This window comes from Lepus europaeus, chromosome X, assembly GCF_033115175.1.
Source record: "Lepus europaeus isolate LE1 chromosome X, mLepTim1.pri, whole genome shotgun sequence".
Lineage (NCBI taxonomy): Eukaryota > Metazoa > Chordata > Mammalia > Lagomorpha > Leporidae > Lepus > Lepus europaeus.
Genome location: NC_084850.1, coordinates 117,808,835 through 117,827,354, shown reverse-complemented (window position 1 = coordinate 117,827,354; position 18,520 = coordinate 117,808,835). Strand labels below are relative to the sequence as shown.

The 18,520-nt window shown below is 37.6% G+C and overlaps 1 protein-coding gene across 5 annotated transcripts in view; it reads left to right on the top strand.

Annotated features, from left to right (window-relative positions):
* The window catches only part of GK (glycerol kinase), an 83,377-nt gene extending 67,466 nt beyond the window's left edge, over positions 1–15,911 (top strand). For 4 of the 5 annotated variants that reach the window (XM_062184566.1, XM_062184571.1, XM_062184568.1 and 1 more), the window contains 8 exons: positions 1,828–1,906; positions 2,997–3,093; positions 3,982–4,066; positions 5,775–5,895; positions 6,005–6,148; positions 10,138–10,218; positions 13,882–13,968; positions 15,712–15,911. In XM_062184566.1, the coding sequence (XP_062040550.1) occupies positions 1,828–1,906; positions 2,997–3,093; positions 3,982–4,066; positions 5,775–5,895; positions 6,005–6,148; positions 10,138–10,218; positions 13,882–13,968; positions 15,712–15,722 (705 nt within the window). In that variant the 3' untranslated portion in view covers positions 15,723–15,911. The remainder of the gene's footprint in view (positions 1–1,827; positions 1,907–2,996; positions 3,094–3,981; positions 4,067–5,774; positions 5,896–6,004; positions 6,149–10,137; positions 10,219–13,881; positions 13,969–15,711) is intronic. The other variant, XM_062184570.1, reaches the window with a different exon arrangement.
* Positions 15,912–18,520: the final 2,609 nt, after the last annotated feature.

The following is an 18,520-nucleotide window of genomic DNA, read 5'->3' as shown; positions in this document are numbered from 1 at the left end:
GCTACATTATATTTCTTTCGGATAGCACCAGCCTTTCAGAAACTGTTACACATTTGATAGTATTTGGTAGCTCCTATCTTTGAATTGTCTGCTTCCTAAAAAAGGTTCTTAAGGCTCTTTTAAAAAACTTATTGTTTTCCTGAATGGTCTCACTAAGTCCCAAAATATGTAAAAATATCAGAGTTAGGAAGTGTTTTAAGAGCTTTTTAATGGAGTGGGAATGGGGCATGGTAGGTTAGAGTCCCTCATAAGGTATTTGTTGAATTATTTTTCCATTTTTAAAAGCTTTGTTATATTTGCATAGCTATAAACATCTATTCCTGCAATAATTTTTTATAGTTAAACAGCCATTGAATAAATAGAATAATCATGGCATTCTTCAGCTTTGCAGTAACTTACAGTGACTTTTCTTATAACAGCTATGGATGATAGAATATATCAGAATGTTCATATTCTAGTTTTTTACATCCTAACAATTAACAGCAAGAAGATGTGACCATTTGTAATTCAGTTCATTGAGTTCAGCACAGGTTCCTACATTTAATATCACAGGCCATTTAAATTGATAATCTATATCAATGAAACATCAGAGCAGAAGTTTGTTTTGGGAATTGCTAATGGCTTGTGCTCATAATTTTCTTTTGTTCTGAGTCTTTTAATAATAGTTTTATTGAGGTACAAGTTATAAACCACACAATTTACTCTTTTAGGGTATGCAACTCAATGGTTTTAATGTATTCACAGATTTTTACAGCCATCACCACAATCTATCTTTAGAAAATCTTCGTCATCCCAAAGAGAAATCCCATAGCCTAAGTAAACCTAAGCAACCACTCAGCTACTTTCTGTCTCTATGGAGTTGCTGATTTATGGATATTTCATATAAATGGAATCATACCATACAACATATGGTGTTTTGTGCCTGGCTTCTTTCACTTTGCATGTTTTCAAGGCTCATCTCTGTTGTGGTCTGCATCAGTAGTACTTCATTCCTTCTTGTGGCCAGATAATATTCCATTGTGTGGATATTGCACATTTTATCCATTTGTCAGCTGATGGAGTTTGGCTGATACATTTTTAACACTTAAAAAAGTAATGAAGTTAATACATTCAGTAAGAAATTTCATATATGTTCTCATATTGGGCCTTACAGCGTGAGTTTAGGTGTTATAGTTAACATCATTTTATGGTGTTAAGAAGTGAAGGCTCAGAAAGCTCAAATAATTTGCCTATGATACATAGTAATTAAATATTGAAACTGGGACCCCACCCAGTTTATCTGACTCTGAATCATATGTTTTCATCCTTATTGCCACAGCCACTCCAGCCAATCCCTTGGTGATTTGGTTTTAAAAAATAACTACTTAGTAGCCAGCTTATTTGCTATCATTTGTTTGTTTGTTTGCGTGATTTATTATGCTATTAGATATTGGAAATAAACTTGAAAAAAAACCTTTAATGTGACCTTTCCCAATAACTTTGTGGATAACATGAAAATGTATTTTAGATGGACATATACCTCAGTAGCTTAGCAACACATAGAAAAATTGTACAAGAGGTGAATTGCTCAACAGATTCATGTCCACTTAGACGAACATATCCAAGGGTATGCTGGAGGACTCACTTCTTTTGCTTATCCCATGAAAAACTTGTTAGTGACCTAGATAAATCTATGTTTGCATTAGAAAACCTAGTTTGTCATATTTGTAAGAATCCCAAAGTTGAAATCATTTGAATTTTGTCTATCAAATAGTGTCATACATTCAATAAAAACCTTATGTAGATACAACATATATATTCTATCTTGGATTCCTTTTTTTCCCTTAGGGTTCTGTAGCTATAGCAGGTGCTGTTATTCGCTGGCTAAGAGACAATCTCGGAATTATTAAGTCCTCAGAAGAGATTGGTAAGTTTGTTCTAACACAAGGTTAAAAAAGCTTAAGAGTGAAAAATTGTAATATTTTCCCTGTATAGTCTGTAAATACTTAATGTTTTGCCCCAAATGTGATCTATGAATTATATGGATCCCTGTTGTGCATTTGACTTATACAAAAAAGGCTGCCTGTTTTGTGAAGATTGATAAAACAGTGAATTGACATAATTAGTGGTAGTTATTAATAAACTGGCATCATGGGGCATAAAAATTACCCAAGTGTAAAATTGAACACTGGAGATTGCCAGAATCTGCAGGTAAAGTAGTCTAGTTAAATTTATCTGTTCGGAAAGAGGTTTAACTCCTAGATTGAACCTCTGACACCTATAATTTTAAGTATTAATATGACTATTTTCAGTATGTAGATAATTAGCTTGAGCTCACGTACTCATTCTTCCACTTAAGTTTGTCTGAAGGTAAGACAACCCAAAATATATTTCTGATTAGGGACACAAGAGAGACAGTTCTTCATCTCTTAGTCAGCGACCTTAAAAATGGTGGAAATGGGCCGGCGCCGTGGCTCACTTGGCTAATCCTCCGCCTGCGGTGCCGGCACCCCGGGTTCTAGTCCCGGTTGCTCCTCTTCCAGTCCAGCTCTCTGCTGGGGCCTGGTAGGGCAGTGGAGGATGGCCCAAGTGCTAGGGTCCCTGCACCCTCATGGAGACCGGGAGGAAGTACCCGGCTCCTGGGTTCAGATCGGCGCAGCGCCGGCCGTGGCAGCCATTTGAGGAATAAACCAATGGAAGGAAGACCTTTCTCTCTGTCTCTCTCTGTCTCTCTCACTGTCTAACTCTGCCTGTCAAAAAAAAAAATGGTGGAAATGAGCTAAAATACTGTAAGGAAACAAATCAGGTTCCTTAATTTCTTGACCTGGGTTACATTTTAGTGGAGGTGTTCAACGTAGAGAACATTGTTTTAGTTTCTCCTAGCGTAGTGCTGTAGTTAGGAACATTTTGCTATACCAATGAATTAGAAACCAAAACACTGTCCTAATTTTTTAAATTGGCATGTTTATTCAATAAAGTAGGATATTAATGTGGTTTTTGTTTTTCTTTTTTGTTAGAAAAACTTGCTAAAGAAGTGGGTACTTCTTATGGCTGCTATTTTGTCCCAGCGTTTTCAGGGTTATATGCACCTTACTGGGAGCCCAGTGCAAGAGGGTAAGTATGATGAAAATATGGTATGCATTTTAGGGTTTGATTTACTTACTAAATTAGTTGAAAATTAATTCTGATCTAATTAGTTGAAAATTAATCACTCCCTGTCTATCTTCAAATGATTTTTAAAGCTTATGAGGAACACCTTTTCTATTTGGAGAAGAAAATTTCAGAACCTTTCAGCTCCAAGTAGTTATAAATCAGCCGACAGTAACCCCTGCTGTGACCCTATTCATGATCTTCAAAACATCTGCAAGGTGTATTGCAAAGGGACATCATCTGAATGAATACTGATTTGGTTTTATGTTACAGTTGTCTTTTCATATGGATCATGAACTTTTCATATGTGGATGCAGGATTGTAGCGTATAAGGACATTCCAAGTCATTAAATGATTATGTGCAATATTCTTTCCCTGTACATTTATCTTTCAGGGAAAATTGACAGAGAAGGAGGAACACACACACACACAGAGAGACAGAGAGAGAGAGAGAGAGAGAGAGAGAGAGACCCTCCATCTGCTAGTTCAGTCCCCAAATGACCAAAATGGCTCGGGCTGGGCCAGGCCAAAGGCAGGAGCCAGGAATTCCATCCTAGTTAGTCTCCCACATGGGTGTCAGGGACTCAACTGCTTGAAGGGCCATCTTCTACTGCTTTCCCAGGCACATTAGCAGAGGGATGGATCAGAAGCAGAGCAGCCAGGACTCGAACCAGCAGTCTGATATGAGATGCCAGCCTTGCAGGCAGAAGCTTAACCCACTGTGCCACAACACTGCCTGCCCCTCCCCGTACATTTCTATCTGTCAAACTCATCCTTTTCATATTCAGGACATTTCAGATCAATGACTCATTTATACCACTCTCATGTGAAAATCTTTCTCTATATTTTTAGGATAATCTGTGGACTCACTCAGTTCACCAATAAATGTCATATTGCTTTTGCTGCATTAGAAGCGGTTTGTTTCCAAACCCGAGAGGTAATGAATATGGGCTTGTTTTCTTAATGTTAATCCACTTTTCTTTTTCTTAATCTACTTTTGTCATTGTTAAGTCATAAGCTACTCCCTAACATTTGTTAAATACTGAAAATGTACTTAATCAAAAAGTAAGTCTCCTTCAGTATTAATCTAAATATGTATGTTTCCCTTTTCCCACCTGTTGTTACCTTCCAAGTACCTGTTATCTGCCATTCTGTGGGCATTTTAAGATCAGAGGGAGGCTGAGTAGTATATACAAGGGTACTTCAAGTAAGTTTGTAGAAAATTTGAATTAAAAGATAAGTTTATTTTGGTGCAAAATTGGTTTTGAAAGTCATGCACAGCTTTATCATGTGCATTTTTCATGAACTTTTTACATATTTTGGGGTTCAAAATTATTTTATACCAAAATCTTTTTTTTCTTTATAATGTTAAGCTTTTTTAAAGGTTTATTTATTTGAAAGGCAGAGTTAAAGAGAGTCAGAGGCAGAGAAAGAGAAATAGGTCTTCCATCCGCTGGTTCACTCCCCAGATGGCTACAACAGCTAGAGCTGCGCTGGCCAGGAGCCAGGAGCTTCTTCTGTGTCTCCCACGTGGGTGCAGGAGCCCAAGGGCTTGGGCTTTCCCAGGCAATAGCAGGGAGCTAGATCAGAAGTGGAGCAGCTGGCACTCAAACTGGCACCCATATGCCAGCACTGTAGGTGGCAGCTTTACCCACTATACCACAGCACCAGCCCCTTTATAACTTTAAATACTTATTTATTTCAATTTCTTTGAAAGGAAGACAAGAAACAGACACAGAGATCTCCTATCTGCTGATTCATTCTCCAAATGCTCACAAGATCAGGGGCTGGGCCATTCTGATGCCAGGAACCTGGAACTCATTATGGGTCTCTCATGTGAGTGGCAGGGACCCAAGTACTGCTGCCTCCCAGGGTACAGGAAGTAGGGCCAGGACTTGAATCGAGGCACTCTTGTATGATACAGGACTTCCATGTAATGTCTTAATTTCTTAGGTCAATATCTGCCCCTGCACCAAAATCTTTTAATTAGTTTTTTTAAAAAAAGATTTATTTATTTGAAAGGCAGATTTACAGAGAGGCGGAGGCGGGGCGGGGCGGGGCGGGGGGGGTCTTCCATCCGCTTGTTCACTCCCCAAATGGCCACAATGGCCGGAGCTGTGACGATCCAAAGCCAGGAGCCAGGAGCTTCTGGATCTCTCAGATGGGTGCAGGGGCCCAAGGCCTTGGGCCATCTTCTACTGCTTTCCCAGGTCATAGCAAGGAGCTGGATCGAAGTGGAGAAGCTGGGTCTTGAACTGGTGCCCATATGGAATGCCAGCACTGCAGGCGGTGGCTTTACTTGCTATGCCACAGCACTGGCCCCATTAATTCACTTTTCTACAAACTTGTTGAAGTACCCTTGGATTAGGCAGAGGAAATAGCAGAAACAATGGCATCAAGGCGGGAAATCAGCATGCAAAATAGAGTTGTTTGGCTTGGCTGAATATCGGGGTGAATGTAGAGGTGTAGTAAGAGAGGTTTATGTTGACCAGATCAAGCAAGGCTTGGAAGACCAGAATACGATGTCCCAATTTTATTCTGCAGACTTTGAGAAGCTCTTGAGGGTTCTTGAGTCAAGGATCGCCATTTGCAGAGATATTACCATGACGTAGATTCATTACGCTAATTGCATTGTTTTCTTTAAGATTTTGGATGCCATGAATCGTGACTGTGGGATTCCACTCAGTCATTTGCAAGTAGATGGAGGAATGACAAGCAATAAAATTCTGATGCAGCTACAAGCAGACATTCTGTATATTCCAGTAGGTTAGTAAACGTTTGTTCCTTTCAACTGCAGGAGCAGTGTTTCTTTTGAAAGAACTAGTTCTCTAGGAATATGCAACTAAAAAATTGTTGATGTACCCTCTCTCCTCAGTCAAGCCCTCGATGCCTGAAACAACTGCACTGGGTGCTGCCATGGCAGCTGGAGCTGCAGAAGGAGTTGGTGTGTGGAGTCTCGAACCTGAGGATTTGTCAGCTGTCACAATGGAGAGGTTTGAGCCTCAGATCAACGCTGAGGGTACATTTAAAGAATGACACTTTTAATGGTGTACTGTGAAAGGGACCTTAGTGGAGGGGAGTTTGCCTTTCTATTTATCTGTTAGTTCAGGAGCAAAGTAAAAATTGCAAATGTTACTGTTGCTCACTTGTTGGTTACTCGGCATATATGGGGCTATGCTGAATAAGTGTGATTGAGAGAAATAGTTCCTTATGAAAAGCTTTCTAAGATCACTTTTTTAAAAATGATTTATTTATTTATTTGAAAGAGTTACAGACAGAGGGAGAGCAAGAGCCAGAGTGAGAGCGAGACCAATATTCTATCTGCTGATTCACTCCCTAAGTGGCTGCAATGGAAAGGGCTGAGCTAGGCTGAAAGCCAGATCAGGAGCTTCATCCAGGTCTTCCATGTGGATGCAAGGGCCCAAGCATTTTGGCCTTCCTCTGCTGCTTTCCCAGGCCATTAGCAAAGAGCTGAATCAGAAGTGGAGTAGCTGGGACAGGAACTGTTGCCCAGATGGCAGCTTTACATGTAATGCCACAATGCCAGCCCCTAAAGATTACCTTTTAAAACTATTCACTTTTGCTCTTTACAGGCCTTTCAATGTAGAAGAATAATGTTGCCACACTGTCAGTTATAGTTTGTGAGAACTGGCTTTTTATTTTTTTCTTTTAAACTTTTATTTAATAAATATAAATTTCCAAAGTACAACTTTTGAATTATAGCAGCTTTTCCCCCCATAACCTCCCTCCCACCCATAACCATCCCATCTCTCACTCCCTCTCCCATCCCATTCTTCTTCACTATTCATTTTCAATTATCTTTTTTTTTTTTTTTTAATTTTTTTTTTTTATTTTTTTTAACTTTTATTTAATGAATATAAATTTCCAGTATACAGCTTATGGATTACAATGGCTTCCCCTTCCCATAATTTCCCTCCCACCCGCAACCCTCCCCTCTCCCGCCCCCTCTCCCCTTCCATTCACATCAAGATTCATTTTCAATTCTATTTATATACAGAAGATCAATTTAGTATAAATACTTCAACAGTTTGCACCCACATAGAAACACAAAGTGAAACATACTGTTTGAGTACTAGTTATAGCATTAAATCAAAATGTACAGTACATTAAGGACAGAGATCCCACATCAGGAGCAAGCGCACAGTGGCTCCTGTTGTTGACCCAACAAATTGACACTCTAGTTTATGGCGCCAGTAACCACCCTAGGCTGTCGTCATGAGTTGCCAAGGCTATGGAAGCCTTCCAAGTTCCCCGACTCTGATCATATTTAGACAAGGTCATAAAAGACAGGTTGAGGATAGTAACCAATGATCCTAAGAGTGGCCTTAACCAGGTCTGAACAATTATACAGCATTAAGTGGGGAAGAGGACCATCAGTACACACAGGTTGGGAGTAGAGCCATTGGTGGTAGAGTAGAGGTTATGATTACAAAGGAATGAGGCCCAAGTGCACTAGACAGGGTCTAGAACAAAGGACAGAGTCATTATTAGAGGAGCTAAGAAAGGTGCTGTTTAAGCTACAAGTAATTTTTCTGGTTGAGAGGCAAATAGAACTGATAGAAGGGGCTTGATAATAATCTGGTGGGCTTTAGGCCTTGTAAGTTAAGAGGCCCAGACCTATCTATCTCTTCACATGGGGTATATCCTAAGGGAGGTGTGAACCTCCTAGGGGAAGGCACTCTGTTGACTTTCATTACTTGGCTGGCCTGGGAGGAGAGCTGGCCAGGTGAAGGCAGGGGGCATCTCTAACAAGAAATTTACAGTTCTGCCTGCAATGTTGCTGACCCTACTTGGCTGTCCCCTCAACTGCAGTGGTCACTTTGGAAGTTGGGCTGAGTGAAGGGCTTTTCAGCTTAGAGCCAATAAGATCTGTGGCTCTGACCTGGGCATCCTTCGACTCCAGGGCAGGTCCATTTCCAGTGATCCAACTCTTGGCAGAGCTGCCAGGGCTCTTCACAAGCTGACTTCTGCTGAAGCCCAGGCTTACCACATTGAAAGCCACTGCAGTGGACTGGCCTGTTGGGTCTCCTTGAGGGCAGATCACTGTACAGATCAGCCATGAATAGGCCTGCCACCCATTGCTTCTGATGCCTAGCTTTCTTTTCCTCCTGGTTTGTGTTAAAGCAGACCAGACGATGCAAGTCAAGGGAGTGCCCGTGTCCCATCTCTAATCTTCGGTGGCCTGAACTACAAGTCTATAGTCACAGGCATGTTCTGTAGTAGTTTTTCTAAGGTAGACAATGCCCATGAGGAAAATTATATTCTCACTTTAAAACTTTCTTTCCCTTTGGTCTGAAAGGGAGGTTTTTTTTTCCTACTTACTGTGTATACTTATCTTTATATACAGAAGATCAACTTAGTATATACTAAGTAAAGATTTTAACAGTTTACACCCACATAGAAACACAAAGTATAGAGTACTGTTTGAGTAATAGTTTTACCATTAATTCTCATAGTACAACACATTAAGGGCAGAGGTCCTACATGGTGAGCAGGTGTACAGTGACTCCCGTTGTTGATTTAACACTTGACACTCTTATTTATGACATTAGTAATCACCTGAGGCTCTTGTCATGAGCTGCCAAGGCTATGGAAGCCTCTTGAGTTCGCCAACTCCAATCTTATTTAGACAAAGCTATATTTGAAGTAGAAGTTCTCTCCTCCCTTCAGAGAAAGGTACTTCCTTCTTTGATGGCCCATTCTTTCCTCTGGGATCTCACTCACAGAGATCTTTCCTTTAGGTCATTTTTTTTGCCACAATGTCTTGGCTTTCCATGCCTGCGAAACTCTCATGAACTTTTTAGCCAGACCCAAATGCCTTAAGGGCTGATTCTGAGGCCAGACTGCTGTTTAGGGCATCTGCCATTCTATGAGTCTGCTGTGTATCCTGCTTCCCATATAAGATCATTTTCTCCTTTTTAATTTTATCAATTATTTGCAGACACTGGTCTTATTTATGTAATCCCTTTGACCCTTAATCCTATCTTTTTGATCAATTATGAACTTAAACTGATCACTTTAACTAGTAAGATGGCATTGGTACATGGCACCTTTGAACCATCCCTGCATACCAGGGATAAATCTCACTTGGTCTGGGTGGATGATCTTTTTGATGTGTTGTTGCATTCTGTTGGCCAGAATTTTATTGAGGATTTTTGCATCTATGTTCATCAGAGAAATTGGTCTGTAATTCTCTTTCAATGCTGCATCTTTTTCAGGTTTAGGAATTAAGGTGATGCTGGCTTCATAGAAAGGATTTGGGAGGATTCCCACCTTTTCAATTGTTCTGAATAGTTTGAGAAGAATTGGAGTTAGTTGTTCTTTAAATGTCTGGTAGAATTCAGCAGTGAATCCATCTGGTCCTGGTCTTTTTTTTTTTTTTTTTTTTGTTAGGAGGGCCTTTATTACTGATTCAATTTCTGACTCAGTTATGGGTTTGTTTAGCTTTTCTGTGTCTTCATGGTTCAATTTAGGTAGGTTGTCTGTGTCCAGGAATCTATCCATTTCTCATAGGTGAGAAATGGCTTTTTAAAAGTGAGAAGGAAGACAGGAGTCACCCCTTATGTCCATACCCGATCATCATTGGGTGTGGATTACCCAGCTTTAGAATGTGATTAGTGGGCCTCTGAGACACCTGGTAACTTTTGATTACAGCAACAATTTAAGTAAATGAGCATTAAATATCTGATTAATAGTGCTAAAATACTAAGCTAAGCTATAAGGTCTAATTAACACCTTAATAAAATACAGTGACACATCTCCTGAATTAATATGTGAATGAAAAATAAGGTATCATGTTAAATTTGGTTTTACAATGTTTAAGAAACCTATGCAGGGCCAGCACTGTGGCATACGTGGTGAGGCCTCACTTCAGTTTAATGTGGGCCCCAATTTATCAAGAATGCCAAGTGATCCTAAGTGTGATTACTTTGAATATGTCAGCAAACCACCTTTCACATGTGTGTTTTTCCTACTTTCTAATTCTAGAAAGTGAAATACGTTATTCTACGTGGAAGAAAGCTGTGATGAAGTCAATGGGCTGGGTCACAACGCAGTCTCCAGAAAGTGGTAAAAGTGTTTTTATTGTCTCTTACTGACACTTTTTCTTAGTATACTCAATAGTTTAACTATCTAGCCATCTATACATCAGTATACATCTATACTGATTATCATATGTCCAAAGTTTCTCACATTTTGAAAACATTTTAAAGTTCTAACCATAAAATGGAATTTAACAGGTTACTCTACATACTTTTAATTCTGCCCTGCCATATTTTTATTCATGAGTTTTCTCTTGGTACTTCCAATTGATAACTGAGTTTTCTAAAATTAAAATTATTTCTAGTTTCTTCTTAATGATAAAGAAATCACCTAGAGTCCTCTCTCACCTTTCTCTTTCTCTCCCTATCCCTCCCTCCCTCCCTCCTCTGTTTTACTTTACCTTTTTGGGGGGCTGTCTTTATGACCTGAACCATTCAAATGCTATATTAATCTCAGAATATATTCCACTGCTTCCTAGGCTGGTCCAAGTACTTAGGAAATGTACATAATGGGAATTCCTTTGCAATCAGAGAGGAAGAAATGTATCAAACACAGTAAATTAGAAGTATCATTAAAGATTGAGAAATGCTCTTGGCAGAAAATGGAGGACTATATTAGTTTTCAATTGCTTAGGTAAGAAGGTACTCAATATCAGTAAACCATTTAGGTTTAAACAATCTTTTTTTTTTAAAGATTTTACTTTATTTATTAGAAAGAGTTATAGAGAGAGGTAGAGACAGAGAGAGAGAGGTCTTCCATCTACTGGTTCACTCCCCAGATGGCTGCAATGGCCGGAGCTGCGCCAATCCAAAGCCAGGAGCTTCTTCTGGGTCTCCCAGATGGCCAAGCACTTGGGCCATCTTCCACTGCTTTCCCAGGCCATAGCAGAGAGCTGGATTGGAAGAGTAGCAGCCGGGACTAGAACTAGTGCCCATATGGGATGCTGGTGCTTCAGGCCAGGGCTTTACCCAGCTGCGCCACAGCGCTGGCCCCTTAAAAAGTCTTAAGTTGTCTTTAGTAGGGTATATATTGTAATTTTTGCTGAATGCAAGATTTGGAGCATAATGAATAGAACAATGGCTAATAACTTATTAAAGCATAAACATGGGCCCTGACTTCCTTTTCTAGTTGTGCTTAAGTAATGGCTTATAGAAGTTGAGTTACATGATTTCTTTAACCAACTGGATGTTTAAAAATGGCTCAATCATCCTGTCTGCCTTCCGCCACTTCCATACCGCACACACACATGCACAGTTCTTCTTACTAGAAGTTCAGTATATAATTTTATTTGCAAAATTCCCACAAAACCAATTGAGCATTTTCTATTTGTATACCTTATCATTAATGAATTTAAAATGCCAAGAAAAAGTTGATAAAAGAAAAATTACATTATTTCTCTAGTTTTTGCTATCAGCATTGATAAAAGTAATTTGACTTTTTGAGAGTTTTAGATTTTTAAAAATTTTGTTTTCATTTTAGTTGTCTGCAGTGGATTTTAAGTCAAAAATTTTTTTAAAGATTTATTTATTTACTTGAAAGGCAGAGTTACAGAGAGGCAGAGAGAGAGAGAGAAGTCTTCCATCTGTTGGTTCACTCCCCAAATGATCGCAACAGCCGGTGCTGTGCCGTTCTGGAACCAGGAGCTTCTTCCAGATCTCCCAGATGAGTGTAGGGGCAATCCTCTGCTACTTTCCCCAGCATGTTACCAGAGAGCTGGATAGGAAGTGGAGCAGCCGGAACTTGAACCAGTGTCCATACGGGATACTGGCACTGTAGGCATTGGCTTTACCCACTATGCCACAGTGCCGCCCCCTGAATCAAAATTTTAAAATGCTTTTAAGTAGATTTTTAAAAAAACATATATAATATTTTGCAGGTCTCTAAGCTATACAATAAACACAAAGTAATCTTCTTAATTTCAAGTATCTTATACATATCCTAGCCACACAAGAGGTCTTCAAGGAATTCATGGAGAATGCATATTACAAACATAGTATGCATGGATTTCAAATTTTTTTGTATCAAAATAAATTTATCCTCTAATTCCATTTTCCATAAACATTTTGAAATCACACACACACACACACTATATATATATATATATATGTATATATATATATATATATATACACACACATATACTCACAACACATATATGGATATGTATATAGAGTTCACTGCAAGGGAAATACCTGCATTAAATAGTTGCCACTTCAATTGAAAAGGATTCCTGAATGAAGATAATCCTCAGGATTATTTTCTCTAATTAGAACTCACTGTAGGGTCATCAGAAAAACCAGTTGTTGTACTTTAGAACTAGAAAATGTATACTTCTTTTCTAAATCTTATTAAAATACAGTTTATGAATATGGAAACAAAAATAAACTTTTTATTTAAAAATGACATAAGCAGTGGTAAAATAGGGGAAATAATTTGTATTTATCTTTAATGAAAATCTATCATCCATCTTCTAAAGGAAACAACTTCATGGTGAGGGGGGAAAAGAAATCCTCTCCCAGGAGAGCAGAGAAATGGCTATCATCAGTTTATTATATCACAAAATAGGCCCCCAGGGAGCTTCAGCTATATGTCAACACAGCCCCTTTGTCTACTGATTGCATTTTCTTTACTCTTGAACGTTATTTTTGAATAAAATTTCCTTTTATATAGAGTGTTAAATATCCATTTTAATTTAAGAAAATGCTGTATATATAAAAAGTATTCTGGGGGCCAATGCTGTGGTGTAGTGAGTAAAGCTGTGGCCTGAAGCGCCGGCATCCCATATGGGTGCTGGTTTGAGTCCTAGCTGCTCCACTTCTGATCCAGCTCTCTGCTATGGCCTGGGAAAGCAGTAGAGTATGGCCCAAGTCCTTGGGTCTCTGCACCCACATGGGAGACTGGGAAGAAGTTCCTGGCTCCTAGCTCCTGGCTTCAGATTGGCCCAGCTCCAGCCGTTGGGGCCAATTGGGGATTGAACCAGCGGATGGAAGATCTCTCTCTCTCTCTCTCTCTCTCTCTCTCTGGCTCTCCTTCTCTCTCTGTGTAACTATTTCAAATAAATAAATCAAACTATTTCAATAAATAAATAAATCTTTTTTAAAAAGTATTCTTTAAAGGAAGGGATTTCAAGAGAATTTGGGTTAGAACGTAACAAAAAATAATCATGTTCTCAGGTGATTTTTAAAATATAAATGAAAACAGTGTAGTTTTTCAGTTGGAGTAATATTGAACCAATATTTCAGCAAAAACAGGGTTTTAAATTCATTTTCAGTAGACTAATATAACTCTTCTCTGACAGCCAAAAGAGCCTGTATATTGAACTGTAGGGCAACTGAATTGCTCATCTAATATTTTGGGGGAAAGAATGAAGATGAAAGCTAAAATCAGCAGCCTCCCAAAAAGTTCTCCATAGCCTCTCTTTGGTTTTGCCAGTGGAAGGCAAATGTTGGTCTGTACGTATTATGTTCTTGACTACTTGTGGCATGCTATCTGTATTGTTTGTTAACTGTCATAAGCCTTCAATATTGATTATATTTTTGATTTGAAGTAATAACTCTTTGCTAGCTTTTATGAATATTACTGTTTTATAACTTGTTTTGCTATCACGTGATTCTTAACACAAATATTGTAATTATGTGTCTCTCTTTTGGTTTGCTTGACTGGAATTCCCTTCTGCTTGGATGACCACAGGTGACCCTAGTATCTTCTGTAGTCTGCCCTTGGGCTTTTTTATAGTGAGTAGCATGGTAATGTTAATCGGAGCAAGGTACATCTCAGGTTAGTTACTCTTTAAATTAGACAATTTTGTTAGTTAGTTTTAATTTGTTTGTGTATAACTCAGCAGAAAGCTCCCATTGTTTTTTATTCTTCCTATGTTTAGGAACCTGGAAAATCAATTGAAGGTCTAATTAGACCACTTAATGTTTGGGGACAATTAGAATTAAGGACTGTGACTGTGCTGAATGTTTTTTTTTTTACTTTTAGTAGATGATAATGTTTTTGAGGGGCTGCATTTAGCTGTTAGTTGCAGCAATAAGCAAAAGTGAGAGTACAGATGTTAATATTTACATAAAAGGACTTTCAGCGTTACTAATGAAAGTTAAAGTATAATTTTGACATCAATTAATTGGCTTTCAGCTGTATATAAATTGTTTCTCATACTCTTGAAAATTTGCTTAAGCAAGTCTTAATGTTTTAGTTCTAGAGTTCTAGAGGTCTTGTAAAATTTTAAAACTGAGGAAGATTTATATGCATTTTTATTTTAGTTAAAAGAATTCATTTCCTGAAGTTTTTTTTAAAAATCATTGCTGAAATAAATTGGTTAAAATGAAAACTGAATTATTATTTTTGCACATTAACTTCTACAGATATTCTTACAAAAGTAAAATGGTGCAGCATGGTGTAAAATGGTATTCTGTAATCTGGATTAAATCCAGTAGCTGTCGTGGAAGCTGCTCCTGATGGTAGCTCAACTGGCTTAAATAGAAATGACTTGGTTCTTGTTCCATATGTTTCCATGAAAGTGAAACTTTTAAAAAAAACTTCATATATTTTAGTTAGTAAGATGATGAAATGGTTTTAAAATATTAAATTTAACCTTTTTGTTGTGGGGGAGAACATCTGTGGAAATCTAACAAGAATTTATTCAGCTTGTTATCATCAGTCTAGTGTGATATATAAATAGGGAATGAAAGTTATTTATATCAGCAGAATATTAGATCTTTTAATGAAAAATTTGGATCATTTGCATTAAAATTGGAAACTAGATTATCTTACCTTTTTCTATATTCCTTGTATTCAAACATGTTCAGGAAAAATTTGTTCAAAAGTCATCTGCTAATAATAATAGTTTATTTTGGTATTCATGCTTTATACTTAAGGGCTTCTGTATCCATAAACTTATATGGAAGTAGCAAATGTCTGCTCTGCTTGTGCTTCTGGGAGTGTTTGGTGAAAGACTAAATATTCCCATGAGAACTGTAATTGAAATTTATAAAGATATATACTGTTTCAGAAAAAGTTCTATTACTTTCCATTATCCTAAGTGCTTGTGGCTGCCTAATGATGATCTAGAAAAGGAAAGAAGGAAACAATGCAGCTGAAAGTTTTCATTGATTTTTTTTTTCCCCCCTGTTTCTCTTTTGGTACCATGACAACATGAAAAGGCATGGTCTCCATGAAAATGGAGCATCTTTGTAAGCTAAAGGATACAATATGTATCCAAACTATTAAGGCTTCTAAAATATATATGGTCATCATCTTTAGGTTCTCCCTCTCATAACATTTGCTGAGATTTCAGAGCAATGGAAATTGTTTGCCTTGATAAACAATTAACAACAGTGGTAATATTTGCTGATTTTGGAATTTGTCTAGTTATTTTTTGGTTTTTAATTGTGAGGCATTATTTAGAAATCCTAGGGAATTTCTAGCTCAATAAATGATTAAGTAATCTTCATTGCTGTAGCTCCTAAATTGCATGTTTGTGTGATTGACATATATGGTTTTTGTCCCCCATTTTAGGTATCCCATAATTAATAGAACTGACGGATTCCCAAGATGCAAGCTTTTTATGTAATGAGAGAATCCAGCAATTCTATCTCTTAATGTGATGACACTATTCATAGACTCTGATTTTATTTATAAGCCACTTGCTGCATGACCTTCCAAGTAGACCTGTGGCTTGAAATAAAGAAAATGCAGCAGAAAGAATGCTGTGGAAACATCTGGTGTGTTTTTTGTCATCAACAGTTAAGGATGGGCCAGCCACTTTTGGGGCTGACCCCTCCCATTGCCATAACATGCTGCCCTTTTCCCTCTAGGAGCTAGGAAGAATTCAGATCCTGCCCACTGGAATCTTTCATCAAACACATTCAAATGCTAATAGACCAGGATTTGATTCCCTGTACAACACATGCTTGATGAAACCAGGACTAACCTGCTAAAAATGAGTAACATTTTTTAGCAAACCCCCAAAGTCATTTTTTCTACCTATTAGAAGACCACAATGTCTTCACTGAATGTTTAAATGGAAATCTCTAGTAAATTATTAAAATGGAAATTTAGTACTCCCATAGCTTGGATGTTTTCTTTGAAAAGCATTTGCCAGAACTGAAGTTCCTCAGATATTTTACATGGTCTCACTAATTACAATGAAATTCTGCCTGTATCTTACAAGGAAGGACACTTTCTTTATTTTTTTTTTCATCTCTCCTTTTTATACATTTTACTTTGTATGTATCACATACATGCCTATATATATTTTGTATACTGTGAGGGTAGCCCATTTATAAATTAAGAGCACATTGTATTCAGTAGGTTATAACAGGGCTGTTCTTAAGTGGACTACTATGTATATAAATATTTTGGGAAAAACAGCTGTATATATTTTTGGGCAGTAGTTAGGCTTATTTTTTAGGAATGATTTTTTTAAAGAGCCAACATTCAAAATTTATATGTTCCATGTCAATAAAAGAAGATGTACTTTATCGTGACTTCAACTATATTTCTTATATCACAACTTTTTATTTAATTGTCTTAGCTGAGTACATGCTACAAAAAGAAGAAAGCTTTTGGAATAGTATAATAAATATTATTTTCAAACACAAACATAAGTCCAAATAAAATTTTCCCTTTGAATTATTTTTCACATATTTGGGATCCTTTTTAGAGGCTGTGAAAAGAGTTAAAAATCTAAATAAAGAAAAATTTAGCAACATAGAATCTCTTTCAATCCAAATGTTATCAATTAATAAGAAATCATTATTTCTATCTAGGATGACAGAATGATCTCTGCTTAACATCATATTACAACTAAAAATGATCATTAGAAATGCTTTCTTATAAAGAATTTTTCAAAATACATAGTATTACATGTTCTTAAAAACTCACCTAATCTAGCTTCTTAGCATCAATTTTTAAAATATCATACAATTAGGCTGGCGCTGTGGCTCAACAGGCTAATCCTCCGCCTAGTGGCGCCGGCACACCGGGTTCTAGTCACGGTTGGGGCGCCGGATTCTGTACCGGTTGCCTCTCTTCCAGGCCAGCTCTCTGCTGTGGCCAGGGAGTGCAGTGGAGGATGGCCCAAGTGGTTGGGTCCTGCACCCCATGGGAGACCAGGATAAGCAACTGGCTCCTGCTTTCGGAACAGCGCGGTGCGCCGGCCGTGGCAGCCATTGGAGGGTGAACCAATGGCAAAAGGAAGACCTTTCTCTCTGCCTCTCTCTCTCACTAGCCACTCTGCCTGTCAAAAAGTAAAAAAAAAATCATACAATTAATTTGTTATATAATAAGAATAATACCTCGTAATTTTTTTCTTTAATTAGTGTCAAATGGGAAGAAATGTGTAAACATAAAAGGTTTTGTTTTGTTTGGAACTGATGGTAGCCTGTATTTACTGTTCTGATGGTGTTGTTTATAAATTTTTGTATCTGCTGGGTTTTATTCATGCAGTTGCCACTTAAGTGACATACTATAGAAAGGTACTGTGACATTACCACTTTGTGGAAACTATTATAAAAAATAGTTATGTTTCTACATAGGTAGGTTAATTGTAAATAGTGAAAAATCACTGTTCAAATAATTTCAAGATTGCATTGATTTTTCTATAAGTTGCAGAATTTATAAATGTTTGGAATTGTACACATTGATAGTTAATGGCAAATTTACAACAAATAAATTGACCCCTGATTCTTACAAGCATTTCTCATTTACAGATTAGAACTTAACCAAGTTAAATTAAGAACGATGTTGCAGGAAAGGTGAAACTCAGCTGCTAGCACTTGATCAGGCACATTCTGAAATATTATCCAACCGCCAAAGAAGTAGTTTCTGAAGTGACGAACACTTTACTCATTCTATTAGAACAGATTATACTTTTCCATCTCAGATTGCCAGAAAATGTCTTGGCAAGATCAACAGCCATTATCAGTAGTCTCCCATGGCTACCCATGACCTTCTACTAGGTTCATTCTGTGCTTCAGCTTCTTTCTACCTGAGTTAGTCAGTGGAGTCTAGTACAGCATTGTTATATCAACTTCATAGCCTACACCTCAATCTCTTGTTCTCCAGCTATCAGTAAAATTAATAATGCATCTTTACTTCCATAATGATAACTTAGAATTTTTTGTGTGTTTTTATGAGTGCTCCAAACCTAATTATTTGGAATGTTTATGGGTGTTTTGTATCATATGTGAATGAAGAATAATAGTTATTTTGGAGAAATCACCAAATAAAAGTTGTCATAGCACAGAAACTAATGGCATTGACAATAGGGTAGGTAGTATTTACCATGTATTGTTTACCTAGTAGTAAATAGAAGTATGAAATT